The sequence below is a fragment of the Chiroxiphia lanceolata genome, chromosome 3, assembly GCF_009829145.1.
Source record: "Chiroxiphia lanceolata isolate bChiLan1 chromosome 3, bChiLan1.pri, whole genome shotgun sequence".
Taxonomy (NCBI): Eukaryota; Metazoa; Chordata; class Aves; order Passeriformes; family Pipridae; genus Chiroxiphia; species Chiroxiphia lanceolata.
In genome coordinates this window covers 93,362,435-93,389,597 of record NC_045639.1, presented here as the reverse complement: position 1 = coordinate 93,389,597, position 27,163 = coordinate 93,362,435, and the positions used below count along the sequence as shown (strand labels likewise).

General features: G+C 35.0%; 1 protein-coding gene across 6 annotated transcripts in view; it reads left to right on the top strand.

Moving 5' to 3' along the window:
• The window catches only part of MCPH1 (microcephalin 1), a 49,342-nt gene that overhangs the window by 6,546 nt on the left and 15,633 nt on the right, over positions 1–27,163 (top strand). For 2 of the 6 annotated variants that reach the window (XM_032683298.1, XM_032683297.1), the window contains exons 4-8: positions 2,354–2,438; positions 2,935–3,055; positions 3,339–3,479; positions 6,122–7,120; positions 23,573–23,643. In XM_032683298.1, the coding sequence (XP_032539189.1) occupies positions 2,354–2,438; positions 2,935–3,055; positions 3,339–3,479; positions 6,122–7,120; positions 23,573–23,643 (1,417 nt within the window). Of the gene's footprint in view, positions 1–2,353; positions 2,439–2,934; positions 3,056–3,338; positions 3,480–6,121; positions 7,121–15,169; positions 15,782–18,034; positions 18,336–23,572; positions 23,644–27,163 lie in introns of those variants that run through there. The other 4 variants (XR_004356140.1, XM_032683302.1, XM_032683300.1 and 1 more) reach the window with 4 other exon arrangements.

Here is a 27,163-nt window from a genome sequence, read left to right as displayed (position 1 = left end):
TTACATACAAGATAGTAATAAATATTCTTACTAGTCATAGGGTTATGCAAATGAGGCACAGACAGTACAAAATTAAATCAGTCTGTGCTAGCATTCAATTTTTTTTTTTTGTAATAAGATGAGGAAACTGGAGTGCCTGACTTTAAATTATATGCCTTGTATATCAGTGTCTGAGACATTGATAGGCAGAAGACAGTCTGTTGAACCCTGGGAAAATGTAAAGAGTGTGTGCCAGTAAAATAGTTGTCCTGTGTGGATGGAAGCTTAGTTTAAACCTGACAACCGTGTAAGCAAATAATGCAGAGTTCCTATGAGTTGAAGTTTTAGCATTGCTAAAAAAGATGGATGGCTTAACCAGCTGCTCCGTTCACTAGCAAGGGGAACATTCTCAGAATGATCAGAAATGCTGTGAAACATCATTTCAGGAAATGTAATAGTAAGTGTCAACTGTCTAGTGTAGACTGGGGGTTGGGTGACTCCTATTGGAGTGCAATGCAAACCAAATATATATTGTTTGGTCTTAATTGGTTTGTGGATGGTTCTTCTAATATTTAAGTAATTTTTGCAAGTATGGCCACAGTATAAAATATATATTCGTACTGGAACACCAAACCCAAGATCTTCTGTGACAGTGCTTAAATTCAAAAGGGAATCTGCTTGAAGTGGAAGTAGTTCTGTTAAGAAGCTAAGACAGTAAAGGGAATAAAATTCTTCGTAGTGTCAAGGAGACTATTTAAAGCATAAGTCCTCTTAAGCATGTCAGAGAGAACATGAATATCACATTTTGGGACTTACAGTAAACATTTCCATAACATTGTCACTTCAGCAGTAGTCAAAAATCATATTAAACAGAACATAAAACTTCATGTAATGGAATGACAGCATTTTATTGTGGTTACATTTGGAATGTTGCCAGAGATGGCAATTAGCATTACTGAAGTTTTCTTATAAGATGGGATAGAAGAGACAATAATGCTTCAGTCAGGAAAAGAAATGGGAGTGGAGGAGGGAGACTCTTGTGAATACAAATGTTCATATAGAGAGGCTGAATATGAAATGAATGTATATTTTCCTTTCCAATAGAAGAATGAGAAAGCATCACATGCATATGCCTGGATGCAGATTCAGAGAAAACAGTAAATGATGGTTTTCAACAGAACTCCTTGATGCAGAAACATAGTCAGCAAAGATTTACATGGGTTTAGAAAATTGCTGAAGCAATTAAATGTTTATCAAAACGTAAATACAGTGTTGTATCTGACCATGTCTAAACAAGAATTCTGTGGAACATAGACAATTGAAGTTTAAAAAAATTTGTGACTCCAGAGTAAAGGTATTTTTAATTTAAAAAAAGTTGTTTAGTTTCCTTCTCTTTTGTCTCCTTTCTAAGAATGGTAGATATCTCATGTTAAAAACAGTGAACAAAATCATGGATTTGCTATTGTGCAAACAAATTTTAAGTTTAATGCAAAATGAGTGACAGCTTTGGGATCACTGAGAAAAATCTTTTTGCATCTTCTTCAACAGAAATACAGTGAGCAACCTAAAAAAAAATCAAAACCCCAAACCAAAAAGAACCCTATAAAAGACAGAATTGCTACAATCTGCGTCCAGATTAGGAACACTTAATACTTCCGTATCGAACCCATGATTGTGAAACTCTACCTGTATATTCTTAAGTCGTCTCAGAAATAAATGATAAATCATTTACATCAGAATTGTATGCAAAAATTCTTATAATATATTTAGTGGCCAAATTTTCTTCTGTTTAGCTTCTCTGAATCAACGAAATCTCTGAATTAGTGTAATTTTTCATGTCGTCTGCATCTATGCTGATTAACAGTCTCAAAAGTCCATCGTTTTGAATATCTCTTTTTGATGCTCCAGAGAATTCTAAATTCAGTTTGTTTGACAAATGCACGTAGTAGTTTGGCTTTTTTCTTCGTTCAGAATTGAGTAACTGAGGATTAGATTATAATTGTACAGCCACAGACTTTCTAGCAGTTTCATCACTAGGTGTCAGTAGAGCCACACTGATGGCTGCAGGAAGGACTTCAGCCACAACTTTGGAATGTGTGCAAAATAACGAGTGGGAATCTTTCAGTTTCAGAACAGCAATTTAGAGGGCATCATTAGCACAAAAAACTGTATCACGTATCTGGCATGTAAGGTATAGATTTGGGTGATTTTTTAGCATTACAGTAGTTACCTTAAAGTTACACACTTAGGAAGGATTGGTATTACATTATTACAGGGCTCAGATGGCTTTTTTTGCAGTAAAGGTTCTCATTCTTAAAAACAAACAAAACTAAGAGAAGAAAACCTCAGCAAAGCTGCTTAATTTGTTGTACAGGTGTCAAGAAACTGGAGTACGTGTTGATGAGTCCTTATTTCCTCCACTGAACACTAGTGAAGGATTTCCACTACTGATCAAAAAAGTATGTGGGTTTTTTTTTTTTTAAATAGAACAGTAAGCTTTAAAGTTTGAACTTAACTTTCTGACCTCAGGCATTTGAGCTGTTTATTTTCAGAACATTCTGTAAACTGTACTTATCCATCTAAATAGGATTTTAAAGATAGGCTTTTGGTGTGATCATGTGGCATCTTACCTGAAGAAAGTATACTAAAATACAGTTTTTGTATTGGTGAATAAAAAATGAAGATGTTTCATTGAGTTGCAACAAACTCTATTTAAAAAAAAATACCTTTGAAGCTTTAGCTTTGCTGCAAACAGTAAAGTTCTGTTAGGTTCTTTCCTACTTCATATTAAAGTTCACTTTCAAAAATGTTAACTTCTGCAATTATCTGTGACTCTCAAGATAAGTAGCATAAACACCAATAATAAATACTGTGATGAAGGGATAGGCAAATAAGAAGTATAGTTACTTCTGGCAGTTTTATACTATGTAACTAATAGTTTTGTGTGTCTTGTAGCACAAATGTATGCAGCCAAAAGACTTTGTTGAAAAAACTCCAGAAAATGATAGAAAGCTTCAGAGAAGACTGGACCAGATGGCTAAAGATTTAGCTATACAAAAGACAACAATTAATGCTGGTAAGAACTATTTTTGACTAACATTCAACTATCTGAAGTTGTTTCTTTAAAGCACTTGATGGGGTTTTGTTTTTTGGTGGTTTTTTTTAGTTTTATGCATCTCGCCATGAGAAATGAAGTTGACTTTTTACAGAGTTCTTTGCAAGTCTGTGGTGTTAAGGCATCTGTAATGATTTTAGATAAAAGGAAACTATTTTTTGTTTTTTCGAAACAGAAATGAAACTTCATCTGAAGTTGTTATAGCATTTAAATATTAATATATAAATACAATTTCTTTGTGTAGAAACGGATGTACCAGTTTTACTATTTGAAGACAATGGTTCACTTGTATACAGTCCTGTTAATAAGATGAAAGATCAGTGCAAAGCAATTGAAAGAGGAATGAAGGGTATGAAGAAAAAAAGAGAAAATCTTTCTCCTACTGGTAAGGAGTTAAATTTTACTTATCTATGAACATGCACAGTTAGCTGGCTACTGTTTTTATTGCTGACTTTTTTGCACACTTGTCATGTTCTCACATGTTCAGAATTCTCTCTCATGTTCAGAATTTTTTTTTATCTCTTACTTGATTACATGTCTTCCCTTCTTCCCAGGTTTTGAGTAGGTACTGAACAACAGGATTTACAAATTAAATAAATTTGAATAACCTAATTGAATAAATGTAGTTGATTTCAAAATGCAGATCCGGGTGAATTAAATCTAGATTGTAGTTTTCAAATGTTTTTTGGTGCTTGCATTATCTTACTGAGAAAATATTAAGGTCTAAATCATTAGGTTTTGCAAGTTGTAAAAACTGTTGAATGTGGAACATCTTTTGTTGGTACGAATCTGTAGTATTTGAAGTTTTAAGATGTCTGTGTCAAGTAGACTGTGAGTTTCTAATTTGAAAAATAATTGTGAGAGGAAAGTAAAGATATAAGTAAGGATAAAGTGATACATGGATGAAAAATTAAACTTCAGTGTAATTTAGCGTGGCTTGTATTTATTTTCTCTTTGAGTTTTAGGTAAACCTTCGAACATATTGAAAAGCATTTCTACTATATCAAGGCTTTGATGCTAATTGCAGAATTTGACAGAGTCCTTAGTAAAATGCCTCAACAGGCCCTAGAAATGTCTGTAAAGATATCTAAATGGTTTGCCATCATTCTTTATTTTCAGAAAAATGTGCTACTCAGTTACCTAGAAAAAAATACTTACCAGTATGTAATAGCTTTTTTTGTTTTTATATAAATTTGAGACTGCTGAGCAGTCAATAATTATTTATATGGTTATAGTTGGCAACACAATGAGTTGTCTCTTACAACTAAGCTGTTTCTAAATATGAATAGATGGTATGGAAATCTGTACATTTCCAAGTTGGGCTAACTAGTTTATTTTTTACAAGTTCCTAGGTTCACAAATGACTCAAATACTTCCAAGTAATTCATCAGGAGACTGCCCTCATATAGTTATTCTCATAAAGTTAGGGGTTTGTTCCTGTGTTTTAGCATATTAGGAGGATGTAAGAGAGATGATTGTGAAGTCTGTTGAGCTACATCAGTGGGCATCCTAACAGTATTGATCATGTATGCAATGGGGACATACTTCAGACATCATGTCTTCTGTCAGTCACATGAGCAAAAACCTCAAGTTAGATGCTGGTGTTTGATCTCAGTAGAAATACAAGGAGAAGACAACCTTTTGAATTCATAAGCAGGGCTGCTTGAGAAGTTTGCCTGCTATCTGTTCTCCCCCAACAGTACACTGTACCTTGTGCTTTTCTGAAGTGCTGTATTTTGTTGACATCACACAGGAGTTCTGTTATGTTGGCTTAGCTGAGAATAGGGGCATTATCCCATTGCCTGAAACAGCTTGGTATGTCTTTGTGCAATGTTAGCGAAAAGTGATAGCTTAGTACTGGCAGTAGCATAACTGTGCCAGCAAACTTCTTTTATTTCTGTAGATTAGTTACGTGTTAATGAGGTAGAACATTTCAATTTGAGAGCTTTACCTTGAGTAAGTCCATTCAACGTTACAACTGCACAATGTAATTTTACATTAAGAATAGACCACCATATCCTGTGACAGCATTCAGTGTAGCTTCCATTTCTGATACTTTGTGACAGTGGCCCTTTTGTTTGTGCTTGAGAGATATATGAGATATATAGATTAATAATGGTTAAAAACTTCAAGAAGCCAGTTTTATTTGAGGACTGAATTTAAGACCTCTTCGACTGTCAGTTGAAACTCTGATCCTTTCTTTTCCATATATTTTATGTTTCTTAGTGTAGTTAGCTACACCATATGTTTAAAAATATTATCTATACTTTTAAGCAAATAACATCAAAACTTCCCCTAAAATCCACAGGAGCACTTGCAGAAATATTGCTGAAGCTTTGAACTCAACATGTGTTTAAGCAGAAGCATCTATTGCAATTATCAGATTGTAGAACAACAGGATTTTTAAAAATGTATTCTGAATAATCAGAGGTATTATCTTGTTTCAGAGGAATTTTTTCTGAAGAGTTATGAATATATTGTGTACCACCTCGCACAAAATAATTTCTTGAACATTGCTACAAGAAGTTATACATTTTTCCACTCTAATTATTTTTAATACATTGTGTGGATGTATGTGGTATGATACTATGATGTTGTATTTAATTTCTTGACTGCAAAAGCTACAAGGTGGTGCTAACGCCGTGGTAGCAAAAATGGTTACTGAGTTTCCAGTATTACTCTAGTGAACTTTATCAGTAAAATCTTGCTGGTTTTCTCCAAAAATACAAGAGTGAAATTGAGTTCCTCTGTTGCTTTGTTTCAAGAAAGCAGAACAGGACTTATGGGTGCTTAATGACCAGGTAAGGAGATATGATAGCTAAAGCTGTCGTAGGTTCTTGTCAACATAGAATGTACTTTGTTTCTAGTCCATTTTCTGTTTAGTTTTTGACAACTTGCTATATAATATCCAGAGAAGTGGCTAAATCCTTTTTTTGGTTCAGTAATTCCTTATATGTTTTACTGAGAAATTGATACTCTTTCTGTTTTGTTCGATAAATTTATATCAACACTTTCTGTGTTCTGCAGGAGAACAAATCGAAGACTACTTGAACTCAAGTTATGATTATCTTTGGGGAACTGAGAAATTAAAGAGACAGAAAACAGAGGTAGTAGAACACTCCTGTGATACTTGGACTGATAGTCTTGTATCCACGAGTGCATCAGTGAATTCTTCATCACAGGGCAACAAGCGAAAAAGCTTAACACCAAAACGACATTCCAGAAGTAGTTTAACAAAGAAACAGATTATACAGCACACTTTGGATGATAAATTGTCTTCAGAAAAGAAACAACCAAAGTTTCCAAAGAAAAATCAGAAGAATGAAAAGAGCAAGACTACTTCAATTGCAAATGAAAGTTCTCTTCTCAGAGACTTCGATCATATTACTCCTTCCAAAAAATTGGTGCAACTAAATACTGTTCCTTCTTTGATTGACAGTCTCTCTAATTCACCTATGAATAGTGAAGACTTAAATACGTGTTCACTGGATAAAAGCTTCCCTGTTGACAAAAATGATAGTATTCTTGAAGACAAGAAGAGGAAGAAACTACAACCATTACCTAATTTGAAGTTGTTTACCTCAGAACTAAGTGCATCAGGGTCTAAAGGGCTCTTGCAAGCAGTTACTACATATAGCAAGTCGTATTGTACTGAAGAGGCTTCTTATGAAGACTTCTTTTCATCATCTAATTTAAATGAAAATCAAGTACAGATAAGAGTGCCAGATGAATCACAGAGTCGTCCTGAAGTTTGTTGCAAAGACTCTCTTACCAGCGGGGACTTCTGTCACGTGAGTTTCTCTAAGCCCCGTAATACTACCAAGAAACATAGGAAAAAGTCTATTTCAGTGCATGATTTTCCAGTAAAGAAAAAATTCGAACCAGCTAAACTTCCTGGAAACATGCCATTAAATATATCAGGTGGCACTGCAGAAGCTCTAGATTCTGATGATGTGAATAGGCTGCCTCAGCATGCTCATGAGAAGTCCTACAGAAACAATGTGAATTACTGTGCTCATACTACTGGTAAGTTACTACCTAGAGCTGGAAAATCAAAAGATATCATACTGCATTAGATATACTCATGCAACTAAATTGCAAAATATACCAACATTCCAAAAGGAAAAATATTTCAGAAACACACCAAAAGAAGAAAATGCTGCAGTACTGACTTTATTTCTGAGTAAAATAAATGAGCGCATAGGATCCAAAAGAACACCTATTTGTTTTCCCATACATTAAAAATACAAAGAAGTCATAAGAGATAGGAAACTGTTTACTGTATATAACAAAAGTAATGTTGAGCCTTCTTTTCTCTTAATGTTTGGTATTTTGAAAAATTTCTGCTGCTATTTAAAATCTGTTTAAGACACCAAGGTCTTTCTCTTTTAAATGTTATGGTGCTCTTGTAAAGTAGCTCCTCATCATAGGTTGCCTTGTTCAAACTATTTTTATTTCACAAGTAAAAATTTCTACTAAAATTGAAAATAGGAGCATAAAATCTATGGTGGAAAAAATACTTGAGCTAGCAATTTCTAACTTGTGCAGAGGTGAAGATGGAATAAGACACGAGTTGCAATGTAAGCATCTTCTTCAACCATGACTTTTTTATATGAACTGATCTTCGTCTTTAGTAATAATTTTAAGAATATTTTTTATATTTAAGCATTTTCGAGTTAGTTTAGCTTAAGGTATTTCAATGAAAATGTATACTAAAATATTGAATCTCAGGAAGTTCCCTGGAAAATGGTCCTAACTTGTATTGGGGTAGTCATTTTCCAATGATGATATTTTGAGCTCTGTTTGTCAAACTTTACATGGAGTTGAATATTTGTAATTATAATTGTATATTTTAGTAGCTTGTTTCTTCTAGAAAATTCAATAGCAGTTCATCAATGAATTATATGAAATTAATTGTTAACTTAAAGGGCTCAACAAAGTTGATGTCACAGTTATGAAATCCAGTTGAAATGTTGAACGATGACTGCCCCTATATCTGTAATTAGTTGCTGAACTGTGATCTACTGTTTTAGGTTCACTACATCTGTATTTTAATACCTGAAGTGCATCGTTACAGCACAGTTTACAAATCAGTGGATGCAGGTGTGTTATAAATGTATCCCCATAAATGACAGCTTACTTCTCCAAGTGATAGAGGAGCCAACAAGGAGAGGTGCCGTGCTGGACGTTGTCCTCACCAACAGGGAAGGGCTGGTGGGGAATGTGAAGCTCAAGGCCAGCCTTGGCTGTGGTGACTATGAAATGATGGAATTCAGGATCCTTGGGGCACAGCAAGCTCACCACTCTGGACTTGAGGTCAGCAGACTTTGGCCTCTTCGGGAATCTGTTTGGTAGAGTACTGTGGGCTAGGGCCCTTGAGGGAAGAGGAGCCAAAGAGAGCTGGATAATATTCAAGGATTGTCTCCTCCAATCTGAAGAATAATGCATCCCTACAAAGGGGAAGTCATGGAAGAATGCCAGAAGGCTTGCATAGATGAACAAGGAACTCCTGGACAAACTTAAATACAAACATGTAGTTTACAGAGAACAGAAGCAGGAAAAGGTAGCCTGTGAGGAATGCAGAGAAATTGTCTAAAGAGCCAGGGATCTGGTTAGGAAAACTAAAGCATGGGCAGAAGTAAATCCGGCCAAGGACATCAAGGGTAACAAAAAAGCTGCCTTAGGTGCATCAGCAACAAAAGAAAGATTAGGGAAAATGTAGGTCCTCTCAGGAAGGATAGAGGAGACCTGGTTATCCAGGACGTGTAGAATGCTGACTTATTCCAGTTTTTTTGCCTCAGACTTCACCATCAAGTGCTTTGGCCACACTGCCCAAGTTGCAGCAGGTGAAAGCAGGGACTGGGAGAATGAAGAACCCCCTGCTCCGGGTTTGACACCATTTAAGGAATGTGAAGGTTCCCATGCACAAGTCCATGAGACCTGACGAGATACATTCATGGATCCTGAGGAAACTGGCCAAGGAAGTGTCTCTGCCACTATCCATCATATCTGAGAAGGCATGACAGTCCTGTGAAGTTCCCACTGACTGGAAAAGGGGAAACATAACACCCATTTTTAAAAAGAGAAGTAAGGAAGACTCAAGAACTACAGGCCAGTCAGTCTTACATCAGTGTCTGGCAAAATCATGGAGCAGCTCTTCCTGGAAACAATGCTAAGGCACATGGAAAGTAAGGAGGTGATTGGTGGCAACCAGCATAGCTTCACTGAAGACAAATCACGCCTGACAAATTTGGTAGTCTTCTACAATGGGGTTACAGCAGTGGTAGATGAGGGAAGAGCAACAGATATCATCTACCTGGACTTGTGCAAAGCATTTGACACAGTCCTGCATGACATCCTTGTCTCTAAACTGGAGAGATGTGAATTTGTTGGATGGATCACTCAGGGGATAAAAATGGTCACACTTTTAAGAGTTGCAGTCACCGTTTTCTCTATGTCCAAGTGGGAATCAGTGACAAGTGACATTCCTCAGGGGTGGGTATTGGGACTGGTGCTGTGCAACATCTGTCAGTGATATGGGCAGTGGGATCAAGTGCATCCTTAGCAAGTTTGCCGATGACACCGAGCTGTGTGATTGACAATGCTGGAAAGAAGGTTTGCCATCCAGAGAGGCCTTGACAGGCTTGAGAGGTGAGCCTGTGCAAACTTCATGAAATTCAACAAGGACAAGTGCAAGGTCCTGTATGTGTGTCAGGACAATCCCAATCACAAGTAGAGACTGGGTAGAGAATGGATTGAGACCAGTCCTGGGGAGAAGGACCTGGGGATGTTTGGACAAAAAGCTCAGTATGCCTTGGCAATGTGCACTTGCAGCCCAAGAGGCCAACCACGTCCTGAGCTGCATCAAAAGCATGACCAGCAGGTCGAGGGAGGTGATTCTCCCTGTCTGCTCTGCTCTTGTGATGCCCCACCTGGAGTGCTGCATCCAGCTCTGGAGCCCCAGCACAAGAAGATGTTGATCTGTTGGAATGAGTCCAGAGGGGGCCCCAAAGATGATCAGATGGCTGGAGCACTTCTATGATGACAGGATGAGAGAGTTGGGGATGTTCAGCCTAGAGAAGAGGAGCTCTGTGGGGAGCTTAGAGCACCTTCCAGTACCTTAGGGGGGCATGTAATGATAGAACAAGGGGGAGTGGTCTTTACCTGAAAGACAGTAGGTTTAGCTTAGATATTAGGAAGAAATTCTTTGCTGTGAGAGTGATGAGGCACTGGAACAGGTTGTCCAGAGAAGGTGTGGACTACTCATCTCTGGAAGTGTTCAAGGCCAGGTTGGGTGGAGCTCTAAGTAACCACATCTACGGAAGTGTCCCTGCCTATTGCAGGGGAGTTGAAACTTGGTGATCTTTAAGGTCCCTTCCAACCCATTCTATGATTCTAAAATATATATGAACTTACTGTATGTGTATTTTTGCCATGGGGCAATGTGCTAGAAGACTGTTCCTAAACTACATATTTCCTAATGTCAAAGAACAGTTAATTTTTCATTTAACAATCATGGAAACAAATGCGGAAGGAGAAAAATCACAGAATATTTTGAGTTGGAAAGGACCCACAAGGATCATTGAAGTCCAACTCCTGACCCTGCACAGGGCAGCCCCAAGAATACACAATGTGCCTTGAAAGCATTGTCCAGGCACTTCTTGAACTCTGTCAGACTTATTTGCTACATTTAAACTTAGGTGTGTCAGTTAATTCCAAATTTTAAATTCTAGTAATTAAATTATGATCTGTGTTCTAGCATGTCATGCTTTTATTGTCATGCTGGACAAGTTGTTTAAAATAAGAGATTTTGGAGGAGAAAAACAGGAACAGCATTCAGCAAACAAAAGTTATCTAATGTATACTTTTTACCCTTTTTGTTAGGAACGTCTGCGAGTCTCAATTTGTGTTTCTAGTGATTTTAATAGTATTTGTGATTTATCAGTGATGGCCATTTTCCCAAATATAATATATTCAGCTTCATGTATCTGTTGTGCAGTCAAGTAGAAACTCGAGTTTGACAGCTCAAATGAGCTCACTTCAAAATGGAAGGAGTCAATAATGAAAGAAGAGTTGTATTTTCCTTAATAATGCAAGTTTTGTGGAAAAAAAATGAAATTCTTGTTTCAAACTTTCTGCTGTGACTCTGTATGCTGGAATAATTGATTTTTATTAAATACAGGTTAAGTATTTCCTTTTTTTTATTAAATGCAAGTTGACTCTTGTCCCTATTAGTAAATAAATAGTAAATTGTTTGTTTTTCTGTATATTGTACATTATTTTAAAGATGGTAAATGCAGCAAAATATTTTTACAAACCAAAGACTTATTTTCACTCATCATATATATATATATATATATATACACACAGTTAGGAGTAATATATACAGTTGGGAATCATATGAAATTTTATTATACCTTTATATATTTTAAATACCAAACATTTTTCTTGCCCATTTTTTTTCTTACAATTTTATGTCAGTAGCATTTTTCCCCAGTGTCTTTAATGACAAGAAGATTTTATAAGCTTCCTTTCCTATTTGGAACATTTGATTTTAAAGTAGAAGTGTAATATGCAGGGTAATCTGAAACTAACTTTTTGAACCCTAATGCTTATGTGATAGCAAGCTCCTTTGTAGGGTCCATTCAAGGCAGCCCAGTTCTGCTGAGCAGCAGAGACATAAATATGGCTACTTCTTTTGGTGCAGTCCAAGTCATGTGACTTAATCTGCAAGCTGAAATAATAATGGACAAGGAATGCAAGAGTATGCTCATTTAAGCATTTATCATACTAAAATAATTTAGAAACTTGAATTCAGACTTAGCATTATTTCCAGTCTTAAAAATAAACTTAAGGCTTAGCTGAGTGAATTTTAGATATTTATGGTGAATATGGGAGGCAAATATTATCTTAATTGGCCAAAAGACATAAAGTAAGACCCATTGTAGTGTAATTAATGTAGTTGAGTGTTAAGATGGGAAATCTGAAATATCATTCTGTTATTTGGTGCAAGAAATCATTACATTTAATTAAGGTGAATGAGTTTTACCGGAGTTCCTAGGTGCTATGAGGCTTAATGCTGCCACAGTAGTGTTTATGTCTTTAAAAGCACACACATGAAAACTTCCTTAGACTTGATGTGCCTTTTGGTTTTTTCAGTTTTGGAAGAAGACAAGCTCACTAAAAAATATTTATGATGTCTTCTACTGACATTTTATTATGTCTTTTTGCAAGACAATTGAGGCATGAAGAAAACTCTCCTGGATTCCTTGTTTTATTTATCCTCACAAAAAATTTGATTCTAATTAATAATTAAAACAGAAAAGGACAAGTATGTCTGAATAGAGGACTGAGGATTATTTTGATCTAGTCAAGTTTACAAAACCTGATGACACTTGTCCTAGAGCACCTAAAAAACTACATAAAATTGTTCTAAACCATTAACAGGGTCTCTTTGAGAGCATGAGGGTCACATAAGTTTTCAGAAGACTTGAAGAAATGGTGTTCTCTGTAGTAAAAACTTGGTATTTGCCCATGCTGGATTGATATCTCCAACAATAATAATAAAAAAAGTTATTAAATATTCTGTGCATATGTACCTGAAGGATTACTAATGGTGACAAATTCAGACTTAATTTCTTCATAGCTGGGATAAATAACTGTAGATAAGTACAAAATAGTAGATACAACATAGCTTAATTTAAGTAACACTTCAGTACAGTATTTTTTAAGTAGAACATTATAGGTAAAATTTTTATTAGATAGACATGATTTATTTGATTTAACAAAACTAGCTCATTGTGCCTAATCATTGCTTTTTAACTCAATGGAAATTATCAAATATAATTTTGAAGATCATATTGTGGTTCAAAACTTCTCAGTGGTGATAAAATTATCACCAGTAAGTAGAAACTTAAATTGTAAAGTAAAATCACTAATTTGTTATAATACCTCAGAGAGCTGTTAATTTTGGTACCTGTCACTGAATGATATTTTAGAAGAGCATTTAGGAGATCTAATGGACCACAGTGGCATGAGTTACCTGCATATTTCAACTTAATTTAAGGATAACAGTGAATGGAATTGTTTCAAAAATTTCTGTCAACTTTATCTGAAGCACCCTAGAAAAAGCTACTAAAGATGAAAACTCTTTACTTATACCTGAGTAACTGCTTTAAAAAGAAGCAATTAGGGAAAAGCAGACAACGCCAAAGCTTGAGACCTACAGAAGGGAAAATCTGGAAAGTGCTTGAAAAGTCCTGATAGTCAGGAACTAGTAGGAACTAGATTGCAAAGAATAGTCCTTATTTATGTAATGCCTAAGATCACTGAGCTGATAATCAGAGATCAGGGACATTATTCCCTCTTCCTGCCTTCCTATAAATATGATGAGCCTATGGGAGTGAACCCTACCTGGAAAGTGGTCCAAGAATACAGGTCTTGAGACTTTAATCCCAAGTGGGACAAGAGCTGTGGAACAAGAGCTGTGGAGCATGAGCATTCGGGTCAAGAGTGGCAAAAGGAATATTGCACCACTTTTCACTGTCATCCCCCAAACCACCCCTCAAAAAAAAAATAAATTTCAGGTATTACGGTACCTGAAATGACTTAATGGATATTTGGAAATTACCAGAGACTGCCTGGGGTAAAGCAGTGGAGAAGATGATCTCCTGACATCCTATGCAGTCGTGTAGTTTGTAGATTTTTTTAAGATTGAAAATATATGTATAAAAGGTCTGTTTTTCACAAAACAGAGGTAAAAAATAGGTAAATTTTCATAAAAAAGAGATAAATTTCTTTTTTTTTCTTTAGTGGCAAGGTTTTTTTCTCCTCCTTGCCATCAGTCTTGCTCAGTGATTGAAAATGATGGACCTCAATGCAATACTAAATAAAATTAGCATAATTAATTGGTTCTCCCTTTATTACATGACACTTTGTATTTAAATATTGTGTTTAAATGAAAAATTGCACCTGAAAACCAGGTTTAGTTGTATTACACAAAAATTACTATAATAAATTTTGACTAGTTTAAAGACTATAATTTTAAAATTAATAATCAGTAATGGATTGTAATTTGTTGTTTTTCTACCACCTCAAGGACTAAGAGTTTAAATAGCTGACAGAGGAAAAACAAATGATTTTTAGTTATATATGCATTCAGGCTTGTAAATATGGAGAGTACCCTTCAGTATTTCCCAAAAGTATTCAAAGAAACCTATTTGGCAAGAGCTGAATTTAGGCTTCTTTAATCACTAATTAAACGTTTTGAACTCGTCTCATACATTTCTTTGAAATTAAAAATTAACAAATGTTCTAAAGTAGACTCCATTGAATTAAATTTGGGGAAAATTATCTCCTTAAATTTTGAGCAACTAAAACTTCATTGACCAAAAGATAAAGTTTTTCATCTTATGCAAGCAAGCTAATTTCTCAAACAATTCAGGAGTTTATTATTTAGTTCTTATAAAAGTCATCCTCACCATGTTGAAGAATTAAATATGTGTTAATTCATAAAATACATAATGAAAAATACTACTTTTTGGCAGTCACATTAGAGTGCCTTCTTATGGATGGTGCCTTTTTATAAATAATAAGAGTTGATATGCCAGCATGTGCATGCAACCTTGACTGCTAACAGCTTGCTAGATTTGCTTGCAAATTGTTTGAAAACATGTTTCAGACCTTCAGGTCATTTTATATAGTGTGTACTGAAACCATTGGTGTTTCAATGTGAAAGGGAAAGTCTAGTCACTGCTGCTTCAGACTTAAATTCAGAGAAATTGCAAATTTGATAAGGAATAGAAAGCAATTTAGCTGATTCTCTACTTGTAGTTAATATATGGTTTTCAAAATATTGGGAGTTTTGCAACTAGTTCATTTACAAAAACAGGTACTGAAAGATGAAGTCAGATGCTTGAAAGTCATTCTTTTTCTCTAGTTGAAATACCATGAAAAGTAACTGGTGCAAATTATTAAGTCTCTTAACTACACATAGCACTGCGCCATGATAAAATAATTGGTGGCAGTTTCACGAGATTGCATATTTCGTTTCAAGTTTCTAAATTTTGTTTCTAGGTGACGAAAATGAAGTTTCAGAGTGTCATGTTACTGATGGCTCTTGCAAAGTTTTTAATGAATGAAAGAATAAATGCAGTGGAGGATTAAGAAAAGCTAGAAGACTCCGAACGGTCAGTTTAACTGGACATTTGGTTTGTTAAGCTCTTTCTTTTTCTTGGAGAATCACTGAGCGCTTTTATATGTACAAAAAATAAATGCATTCTCTTTGCACTATCAATTTAATAACTTTTTTTTCTGAATCTCACTTTTCTTGAAATATTACACTAGTGGTCTTCATGTATAACCACAGAACTCAGCTTTCTGGTAACTTGTGGTGGCAGAGTCCATGCCAAGCTGACATCATAAAGGAGCTTAATAAGCCAACCTGAACTGTTTTGCCTGAAAAGCCACTGAAGTAGCCTGAAAAGATGCCTGTCCCTTTTGGAGGAGTTACTAAATGTGGCAGTGGTTTTTAATTGTTTTATAGTACATCATCACCAGTGGATGTTTCTGCCGGATAAAGATTTATGCAAGATTGTCTTTTAGGTTGCAGTAAAACTAAGTAACTTAGTATTTGAGCACAGTTTGGCTGTAAAAAAGGGAGAAGAGAGGCTTGGGTCAGCACTGAATCTTTTTTTAGTTGTTTTTCCTTTCTAAAAGTTCTTTTAAGTAAATATAAAACTGATCAAGAAAATGAATATTAGTTCTTTTTGTCAGTAAGTAGCAAGTCATACAATAAGAATGAGTGCTGAGTTGTTTTGAGAATGGGAAGTCCTAAAGTGCTAAAGTTTTACTGGTACCTATTGGTGGAGTTTCAAACGGACTGATCACAGATTTTGATCTTCTTTTATGTAAAAGATGTGAGCAGGTGCAATTACTAGGTTTCAACCTTTTAAATATCTTGAAGATAGGATATTCATCTCCATGGACCATTGATCTTCTCTGGGTTAAAATTATTATTTGACTTCTCTGGATATTATTACTTGTTACTTTTCTTATATATTTCTTCCCTTTACTTTCTTAAATATGTAGATATTTATTATTTGTAAAATTAATAACTATTATGTAGAACATATAAATCATTTCACAATAGATCTACATCCTGTAGAAGCAGTTAAGACAGTCTACTTTTTAGGCTAAAGCATCTCTCCAGAAGAGTTTCATTTCCTGGCACAGAAATCTGACTAAAGATGCTAAATGTAAATCCACAAACCACAGTCAGTATCTCTTTCTAAGGCTACTTGCAGAAATGGTGTGTGGAGATTTGTCAGATTTGTTGGTACTGGTTCCTTCTTTTGTGCAATTACACTACATGTGCTAGTTTTGACTCATTTCTCTTAAGATCCCAACATAACTATTATATACTGAAGAGAAACAAAAACCAATATGAAGTCCTTTTTTATTGTTCCCCTTTTTCAGACCTGACCTTGCAGTCGGAGGTGGTTCTGCTTGGTATCTGTTTGCAAAGAATGCTCTGTGAGGTGTTTAACAGTAGCAAAGCTAAGTAGGCTCTGGGGAAAATTCTTATGCAGTATTTCAAGATTGCTGCTTTCATCCATCCATTTCAGCTGGGTGATAATACAATTTCACTCAAATATCAATAAAATAGCAGTACATACTTTCATTCATGTCATGAATGCTTTCTAAAACTAATTTTAAAGGTTTTCATTGTCAGTTTAACTATGCAGATTCATTTAAAGACAATTTTTGGGGAGAGTGGGAGTTTGATTGAAAGGTGAAAAGAACTTCACAAAAAGATGCTATGTGATTAACCAGATAGTCCGGCAACTGTTGCACTGAAAAGTTTTAAGAGGGCATTGTTTTGAACAAAACTAGACTGTGTAAATTTTTGTAGATAATTAAATGGCAAAACTTCTCTAGTACCAATCAAAATATGTTCTTTAAACTTTATAAAAACAACAAAACATTATACAAATTTTTATTTAATACTTTTTTCCAATGGCTACAACTTAAACATTGCAATGTTTTGCTAACTTTTGACAATGTGAAAGTGAAGTTAGAAAACATTAGTTTGTTTCCTTTGCCCAAACAAAAAAGTGTCTGAGATAAATAGCATGAATACTTTAAAAACTATTATTTTATTGAATCATTAATTATTATGAAGTATTTTTCTAATGTTTATTTAAATCTTAAAAGAATTTTTATGTTAAAAATGCAAGTCCAAAAGAAATGCCATTTCCTAGTTATTTTAATGTACATTTCCATGTGATGACTATGTTAATCTTCAGACAGACTGTATTGCTGGAAATCTGGTGTAAGTGTAATCTGTTAAAGTCATTATTTTGCTTCTCAAATTAAAGATAGCTATATAAATTGCAGTTAGGTTTTTGTCATAGAAAAAGAGTCTAAAAAATCTACTGCCTCTTTAAAAATATGTTAGATGTTTGCTGAATGTAATTCCTGGACAAAGTCTAAACTGGAACTTTTATGTGTACTTTAGTTCTTACTCATTTGCTGTGGTGTATGCTACAGTGAACACTACAATTCTAACTCATTCAGTACAGTGAAAGCATATCAATAGGCATTTGGAGATCACTATGTGATGCTAAATATTAAAAAAGCCACGGAAAAATACCTTTATGAAATAAGACTAGGTGTAAGTGTTAACATTATTTACTTCCATGGTTATTTCTATTTGTCATTTTTAGTTTCTTTAGTATAAATCAAGCTGTAGATTCTATATTTCTCTGCTTTACTTAATGTGTTATGCATTTGTTTTCTTCAAAACCTCATGCAAGTTGAGTTTCCTGTATTTTGTTTTAGCTGAAGTCAAAATCAGGGAATTACTTTGATTAGATGCTTGTATATAACAATTTTAAATTACAAGTACTCATAATTTCTTTGTCTACACTCTTTATATAGGCATACTTATTGTACTCTTAACATGGAAGACTTCTAATCAAATTTATCTAAAATTGTATTGTCAACAAACAAAAGCCATGAAGACAGAGCAGTTTATAATGACGGCTGCAGACATGTTGGGGGAAGATAAGTAAGATTTTCAGGAATCTTTAATGGCTTCAGGAAGAAGCTTTTCGGATTTAAAACAACACTACCACCCCAAAACCAGGACTTTTGGTGTGTTCAAAGGCAGTGCATAAGGATAAATTTATAGAGTTGACTCTTAGTTTTGAGAGACAGCAACACTTCAATGAGGATAGTTTCAGATAAATAGACCCTTTATGTATTGTGATGCATTTTTTAATTATTCCATGAAATTAGATACATAATTCTTTGTTGCTTTGCATAGGGAAGACGAAGTTAAATAACTAAAATTAATCATAAAGCCAAAAATGTATGCAAACAAGTTATTTGCAGTGGTGATAAACTTGGTATGAGGTTGAGTGCTCATTGCTTATTGTCACAAAAAAGTTTACACTTACCACAGTGCCTGCTGCATGTCACAAATGTAAATATTTTGTACTTTAAAAATATGAGAGACTCTTTATTAATAACCAGTTAACTGCCATTTTTATTCAAATAAAAAATTTGTTTCCTAGTTTTAGAGGGATATGAGAGGCTATGGATGTCTTTTAAAGCATCTAACGGTATGATATCACTAGAAATGCAACTCAAATTTTATAGTCAAAAAATCCTTAATATACTGTTTTCTGAGTGAATAGAAGAAACTCTTTAACCACATGAAAAAAAACAGTTAAATATCATGAGGGATAGTTAAAACTGTATTTTCACAAAGATGACAGTATGGACTTAACTGGAATTCCTTCAGTTTTGTTTTTAAACATTCATCTTGGCTTGTATTTCTATAGCTTTTGGATTTCGGTGAAGGTACATGTATCAACACTGAACTGATGAGATTTTTTGAGAGGAGGGAAAATTTTTCTGAAGAGTCTAAGCTTGTGCTGTGAAACAATTGGTGTCACTAAATTTCTGCTCACTCAGCAAATTACATATTGGTTGTTTTTTAGAACCTTTTTCAAGAAATAGTGGCTTAAGTAGATGGAGAGTTTTGATTTTTTTGTTTGCACAGAATTAAGAAAAAAACCCACTTCACTGTTTCTTTTTTTTTTTTTCTATAAGTTTGGTAGGTATTGTGATTTTTGGTTCAGAGACTATTTATGAGGTCTTACGTAAAGTCAGAACATATGTTTTATTATTACTTTTAGGCAAGTAGGAAATTGCTCAAGATCTATCCATGGTGAACAGTAGATAGGGATAAGTATTGAGAATAAAATCCTGGAATCCCAGGTTACTTGAAGTACATCTATATAATCTCCATCCTTTTATTTAAAAGTCTATGCGTTCTTGGATTTCATGCTGGAAGGGAGGCTTTAGTGCAAGAAATAGATGTAGCTCTTTCTGGCTCAGAGCATGAGGGGAACAGTACATAAACATTGTGGAAGAAGTGAGAGCTTGGAGTCCATGCTTGAAGTGTACATACCTCATTGCTGAACACAGGTACATATTCTGTTCTTTTCCAGTTTTGGGGTGCAGTGTCACATTTAGCTCTGAGGTCATAACCATCATGCCAGAAAACCAACCAATCCACTGGGCTGCAGCTGGTTTGGCAGAGAATCAGTAAAACTGAAACTGTTTTCCCCTCTTGGCGTCAGAAACTACCAGGAGGAAAAGGAACTGCTGCTTAGATCCTATTTTCTTTCTTTTTTTTTTTTTTAATTTAACTATTGGAAAAATGAATGCCCAACATAAACCTACTGGTATCTGCCATGACTCTATAGGTCAGAAATCCTTTAGTTGATAGAACTGCTTTCTAAATTATAGTCTCACAGATCTTGAAAATTGTTGAAAATCAATCTGAACAAAAGACTTCCTAAACTCCATTTTATCAGCGTTTGATGTGTCTTCATTGAGATTTTTTTAATATTATTTTAAAACAAATATCACCATTCTTTTCTACATTGAAATTAAACACTTTATAGATTAATGATATGATCTTTGTAGAATTGAATTATGAGTTTACAAACAAGTCTGTGTGGAACAGAAATATAAATATGCAATCAGCTAAATAGGAAGAAAATCTTGCAACAGATTACACACACACTATACAAAAATCTTTTTTTTTTGAAGATTTGTGTGCAAGTATGATTGATTAATAATTCTTCAAGATCCTAAATATTTTTTTTATTATTATTCTACCCTTCCTAATGTTGCTGTTGCACTTCAAAGCCTGAAATAAGTATTGTTCAGTTGTTTACCATATTGTCTAGAGTGCTGTATAGCTTTAACTCAGGTTGTTTACTATCATCAACAACATGGGTTACAATCTTGTCAGAGAATTATTTACTGAAGTTTACAGTCTTGTATCTTAACATAAAGTTAACATAAATCCTGGCTTGACTCTTTTGGGCTGCAAACATGTTCAGGGTTATATTCACCTCAAATTCCACTCACTGCTGCATAGCTGGCATCTCCAAAAGACTTCAACTATCCAAATTAACGTCACACTGTTACTAATTGTGCAAATCCACCATGTAACAGTTGGGGGCATTCAAAATTGTTCTTTCCCTCTAAAAATGGTTCCATCCCTACAGCCTGCACAATGGAAATTTGTCTGTACCTCAGTTGCTTCTGCCCAATGACCTGTTGTGAACAGGGTTAATGAGCCAGTGATGTCTGCAATGAAGTAGCTGAGGCAAACATAATTTCTAATGAACCTTCCATGGTGAGTGGCAACCACTATTACCAAAAATCAAATGAATGGCTGATGAGGTCTTAAATATCAAACCATTAATTTTGCTGAAGCTACTCTACTGTTGCCCACTACCCTTGGGCTTGTTTTTTATCTTGCAGTTTCAGCACAACTTCTCATCTGAAGCTTTATGAAGTGCTTTTAGTTGGTCATAAGTCATCTGTCCAAAGAGATTGTTCACTTCATTGGATCATAGTGAAAGCATAAACACTTTTTAATGTCTGAACAGATGAAACACATTCACTCCCACATGATACTTAATTTTTTGTTGAAATTATTTACAGAAGGTTACAAACTAATTTTTTTAACCATGGTGAAGCTGGGATTTGAGGGGAGAAGTTCATGTTGCTTAAAATTTCAGCAGAAACTGTGTGACCTTCTCACAGATCATTTGGGAAGGTGAGTATACATTGGGCATTATTTGGTACTAATGATAGAATTAATTTGTGCCTTAGTGTTGTCTTTAAAATGTTTCTTCTTGCCTATATGAGTTTTCTCTGTAACATAGTGTTGCCCTATGATAGCCCTTGTTCCTCTTTCTCCTGTCTTGTGACTTTTATGGGGTGAGCGAGTGCCCTTCCTTCACCCAGTCTTTCATCTTCTGTTAGAATCTGAACTATAAAGTAACTTTTTCCCCCTCTTAGCATCCCACTTCTTGAAATTCACTTCTGTCACATTGTCTCTGTCTCTTTCTTATATTAGAAAAAGGTTCTTTACCCAGAGGGTGGTTGGGCACTGGAACAGGCTCTCCAGGGAAGTGGTCACAGCACCAAGCTTGACAGAGTTCAAGAAGCATTTGGACAACGCTCTCAGGCACACAGTGAGATTCTTGGGGCTATCCTGTGCAGCGCTAGGAGCTGGACTTGATGGTCCTCGTGGGTGCCTTCCAACTGAAGATATTCTATGATTCAGTGATTCCTCAGGTTTCTCATAATAAGGTCTAGAGATGAAATTTTCCTAGTGAAAGACAGTTGAGAACTGGACTGCTGCTTTTCCTGAGCAGTGGACCAGGAAGCCAACCCCTAATTGGTACCTGTTGGAAAGAATGGGAATCACTGCTGCCTGTGCTTATAGAAATGATAATAAAACTTTTCATGTCATGTTGATTGACCTGGAAATTTTTTTGTTGCAGCCAAAGGACTGGAAAGAAGCATCTGCTCTCCCCTTAACCTTTGGCTATTCTAATAGAAAAAGTCAGTCTCCAGTTTTGCTAACGATCGCAGACAGGTAAACCTGTCCCTTAAACTTGCAGAATGCTGTGAAAGCCATCCCTTGCTACAGAGGTTTTGTATCCCCTATGATTGACTTTTTTCTCTTAAGTATATTTGTTAGCTGTGATTGGTTGTATGTGGAAAACTGAAAATGTCAGTAAGTTGTAAACTCTGACACTGCTAGTCTGAAAAGTCTGAAACCACTCATCTTTCATCTTGCAAACAGAAGTTCTAGGGGTTGCTGTGTCTGCGATTACAGGATTTCTCCCGTTTTCTAGTATTTCGCAGTGAAGGAAAAGTGGTGCCCAGGCACCTGTCACATCATCTTATTTTTCTGTCTTCTAGTAGCCTACTTTGTTTTTTCATCTTTCCCCATGGCAGGATTGAATTTTTTCATATCTTTCTAGGACCAAAGCAGAGGTGCTATATTTGGTTAGGAAATTACAGTTGAAATTGACTTTTGCAGCCAGAGGAAACTGGAAAAACATCAGTATCAAAGGACTGATAAGAGGAGAAAGGCTAGCCAGAAAGTAAATTACAGCTTTGAATAATTGCTGTTTAAAAAATACCGAATAATAATCATCCATTACAATTAGCAATTATTTTCAGCTATGAGCCACAATTACTTGAATAAATTAATGTATTACAATTTATTGATTGTTTATAAAAGCAGACTTAAGGTTTTGGATCCACATTACAACCTTCCTAGATAAAAGCAAAGTGAAATTAACCTGATTGTTGAATATTCCTATGGTACACATGGCTCTGTCTTTTGGCTCATGTACTAGTAGGACTGAAGATTGTTACTTCTGAAATACTGCTGTAAAGATCAAAAGTCAGTATAAGAGTTCTAAACCAATTTCAAAACCATCTGATGGACTTACAATAGCCAGAGAAGAAGGGATTTGAAGTATACAAACAAGATAGGATTATAATCCTGTACTATCCCTTACACTGTATTTGCACATGCATGCACTGCTTTCCCCTGCCTCCCTCCTGGCCTCCAGAAAGGAGGTATATTGGCCAAATCACATAGGGCAAGTATGTGAGTTGAGTAGTTGTTGAGTCCTAAAGGAGAAGGTCTTTTTTTGCTCCATCAAAGCATATATCTGAGATTGATAGTACTCTGAGGAATATTTCTTTCAGAACTTCAGTCAACTTTAAGGCACAAGAGGAGCATTTGGACTAATATACAATTCAAAAGTACTATTTATTGGTTGAAATCCTTTCTTGAAAAATATCTGAGGCCTAGGTTCTTGACTCAAAGACAAAATGAGATCTAATATACTTAAGTTGGAATTCAACCAGTCACAGATGTAAAATTATTATTATCATGTTAATTCTTTATGTGAATGCACTTTATTCTTGAAAACTGACCTGGAAAAACATTTTATGGTCTAATTTTCATTTGTCACTTATGAAACAAAACCCATGACATGCTTAAGGAAGGAAAATTTGAGCTCACCTTCTTGAAAAGCAGGTCGTACAAAATGGGACTTTTTTCTTCTTGTCCTTCAGCTCCAAGAAACACCTGCTCAAACTTAGAAGGAAGAAAAAAATACATTTTGGACACCTTCTTTCTGAGGTTGGTAAGTTAGCATACAGGAAGTATCACGTTATTTTTTAAGTACTGGGGAGATTTACAAATACTGTTTCCTCTCAGCTACTGAAATGCATGTTTTATATTTCAGATGACTTAGAAAAATCTTTCTTTCTTGGCAGACTCTGAAGAAGTACTTAATGCAACTGTGCTTCTACAAAATATATAAAGGAAAGCTAAACTATATAGTTTATGTAAAAGCTTATATTCCAGACCTCAAAAATAATTCAGAAAGAAGTGTGTTCTGAGTCAGAGTACAGATAATGCAACTCTTCAGGATTCAGAGATTAATGATAAATAAAAGGACCAGTTAACTTAATACCACCTTTTCCAGTGTTTTATTAATAATAATCCTGCTACAAACATGCATTAGAACTCATAGTGATGCTCAGCAGATGTCTTTTTGCTGGTCAGAAAAAAAGTGCTAACTCAATTTTTTTTGGTTGTTTTTCTTTGGGTCGGGTTGGGTTTTTTTGCAATAAAAGCAACATAAAAAATAAAACACACAAAGAGCACAGAAGAAAAATTGCATAGCGAGGGGGGAAGCAATTAACTTGAAAAATGTAGAGCTGAAAATTAGAACATAGTTTGGCTAAGTTTTCCACTTGGTAACTGTAATTAAAGAGAACTGCTTGTCTTATTGAAGCAATAAAACAAAATATTGTCTGCTTAGCAAGTGACCTCTAACTTGCAAAAATATGCAGTTCTGAATGCAAATGAAATAACAGTTTGGAAGAAATTTAATTTATTACAATTTCTACATTTTGTGTGCGTTCTTCTGCGTTCTGAAGTCTTTGAATAACTTTTAAGTGCACTGACAGGACATTTTTTCAGAATACTCCCTGTACCATCATGTATGCCATGTACTGTAGCCTAAAAGCCATAATTCAAAAGCTGACTTTGCAGAGTAAGGTCAGGACAGGCTGCAGGTTTCCTCATTTGTGTGGATCCAGTATTTTCACTTACCTATAGACAAGGTATTAAGAAACTGTTAACAAACATTTCTGCTCTGAAGCTGAAGAAGCAGCTGTAGGATTTCAAGCTGCTCTGGTCCTGATTTATATTAATGCTTTTTTTTTTTAACCCAAGTTTTGGCAAAAGTAGTAGTATGATTAGTGATACTTTCATAACGTATAAAAATTGCAGGGAAGGATTTTTTTTGCACATTCTAACACATCAGGATCTGGCTTTAGAGTTAATGCTATGCAAGGAGCCCCAAGAACCTAGTGGAGTTCCTTTTTTTGGATTTAACTCCAAACTTTGACTAAAAGAGCTTAATTTTGATAGCAGCGAGCCTTGGCTTTACGTGCTGAAGGAGAACATCATGACCATGCTAAAACATACATATTTGACTTAGATGAGTTTTTCCATGCAGAAAGATTGGACAGAGGAAAGCAAATCCTTGCTTTTAAGCCTTTTTTTTTGCCTTCCCAGGCTGTCACATCCCAGAATCCTTTAATGTTCATGATTTTTTGCAGATCCCACAATGTGTATTAAGACAGTATGAAGCGTGTCCTCATAATTGTATAATCTAACTCCATGTCTGATTTCAATCATCTGACCTAACCTGTGCAGTGAGTGTCTAATATTGCAGTCCTTTCACCACAAGAACCATTACTTAGTTTCTTACTACATGTCTTTTTTGAGTGTTTATTCTTAAATTCTGAGTTTATGTAACTTAATATTAATACTAATTATATTCATGTTCTGATAGACATATCTAATATATATTGTTGCATTGTTGTTATTTTTGCACAAACTCTTTGTGTGTAAAACTCCAGTGTAGAATTGAGTTGGAACTTCCAAGAGCAATTGAATGTGACTGCTTGTTTGGAGTTGGAAAGTGATGCAGTAGAAAGTCTTTTGGCTAAGAACAGAACAAAATTTGATTACAGATAAGTTCACTTTATCCTCTCTTCAACGATCAGGCTAGCAGTAGAGTAAGATATCAACACTAAGTATTACTGGCAACAAGTTAGAATTCAGAAACTTACATTTCCAAAAATACTACATTGAATTTCTCTCAAATATTTCAATATAAAAGTTGCATCCTTTTGTCTTGAAGTTTTATTCCATTCTATTATTGATTGGTTTTACATTTTGACATTGTATACATTTTCAGTTCTGAAGTATTGTAGACCTTACATGCTTATCATGAATTTAAAAGATTATTGAATATGCTGCATTATGTTGCTTCTGAAGACTTAAATAGATGCGGTTTGTGATTTTCAAATTTACCTACCCACAGAATGAAATTACCATGTGTATGTTGAAATGACTCCTTCATATGTTATCTTTAATATCTGCCTTGTCAGTGGTATCTAAATTGTGTTCTGTTTATGCAAAGAATGTTCATATAATGAACAGTCATGGTGCATATTATTAGTCTACATTCTGTAAGTCTAATAGTCTACACAGGTAATTCCAACTCCATTCTTAAATGTGACAAATTGCTTGACTGCTCGATAGAGAACAGTTCTGTACTGATCAGAGAAGTCGGAGTTGCATCAGAGTATGTTCTCTCTTCTGTCCTTTGATTCATTAGTGGGTAAAATGAGTTGCCCTCAAGTCGTTTTTTAGCCTGTACTAGCAATTCAAAATATTTTTGTGGTCTCAGGTCAGTACACTACTCAAAGGAAACTTTGGGAGCTTACCACTTGAGTTGTGGCAATATATTGAAGTGCAGAAGTGGGAATTATTTTTTCTTATGGACCAATAGTTATCTGGAGAAATAATTTAAATTCATAAATTGATTTTGAAAATTAGGAGTTTGAAATAATTTTATAAAATTCGGTCAATCTACTTTTTTCTACAAAATTAAAATGTTTATGTATTTGTGTATGTTTATGTAGCTACAAATAATTCTTAACTGAGGTTTTCAAAACATCTTCTTACATGCATTTTTTGATGACTATGTTCTGTTTAATTATGTATTTCTCTGATGCTGCTAAAATTCGTGTTCTGTGCTACCTTTGTGCATGTTGGAGGCCTTCATGGTCGTTGCTGACGAACTCCCTCCTTTTCTGACTTCTGTAATACTAGTTCTTAAAGAGCTTCTTTATAGTCCATATGAGGCAAACACTCCTGCTTTGTACATAAGCTATGGCTGGTATTGCAGAGGAAGGCAGGGATGCTTTATAAGGTGTTTCAGAGTTGCTGGTTTGAGGATTGCTGTACTCCTTGAGTATCCCTTGTGTGTTACATTACATGAACAACTTCTATTTACTAGAAAATATTAAAGAGTGAAGGAATGTTTACTTAACCTGAACATCAAATACTGAAGTTATGCCAAAAAACCCCCACTATATTGTAAAAATAAAGTCATAAAAATTATATTTTTCAATAAATATACTCTTGTTTCTGCAGCATCTGGGCTAATCTCTGCCTTTCTTTTGGAAGAAACTGGAATTTTAAATTACAGGTTTTCTTTGTTGTAGGTAAGCTACCTTTTCCTTTCCATCTGATCAGAAGGAGAGGGCAGAAAACAAATACTGTCCTTTTTTCTGTGG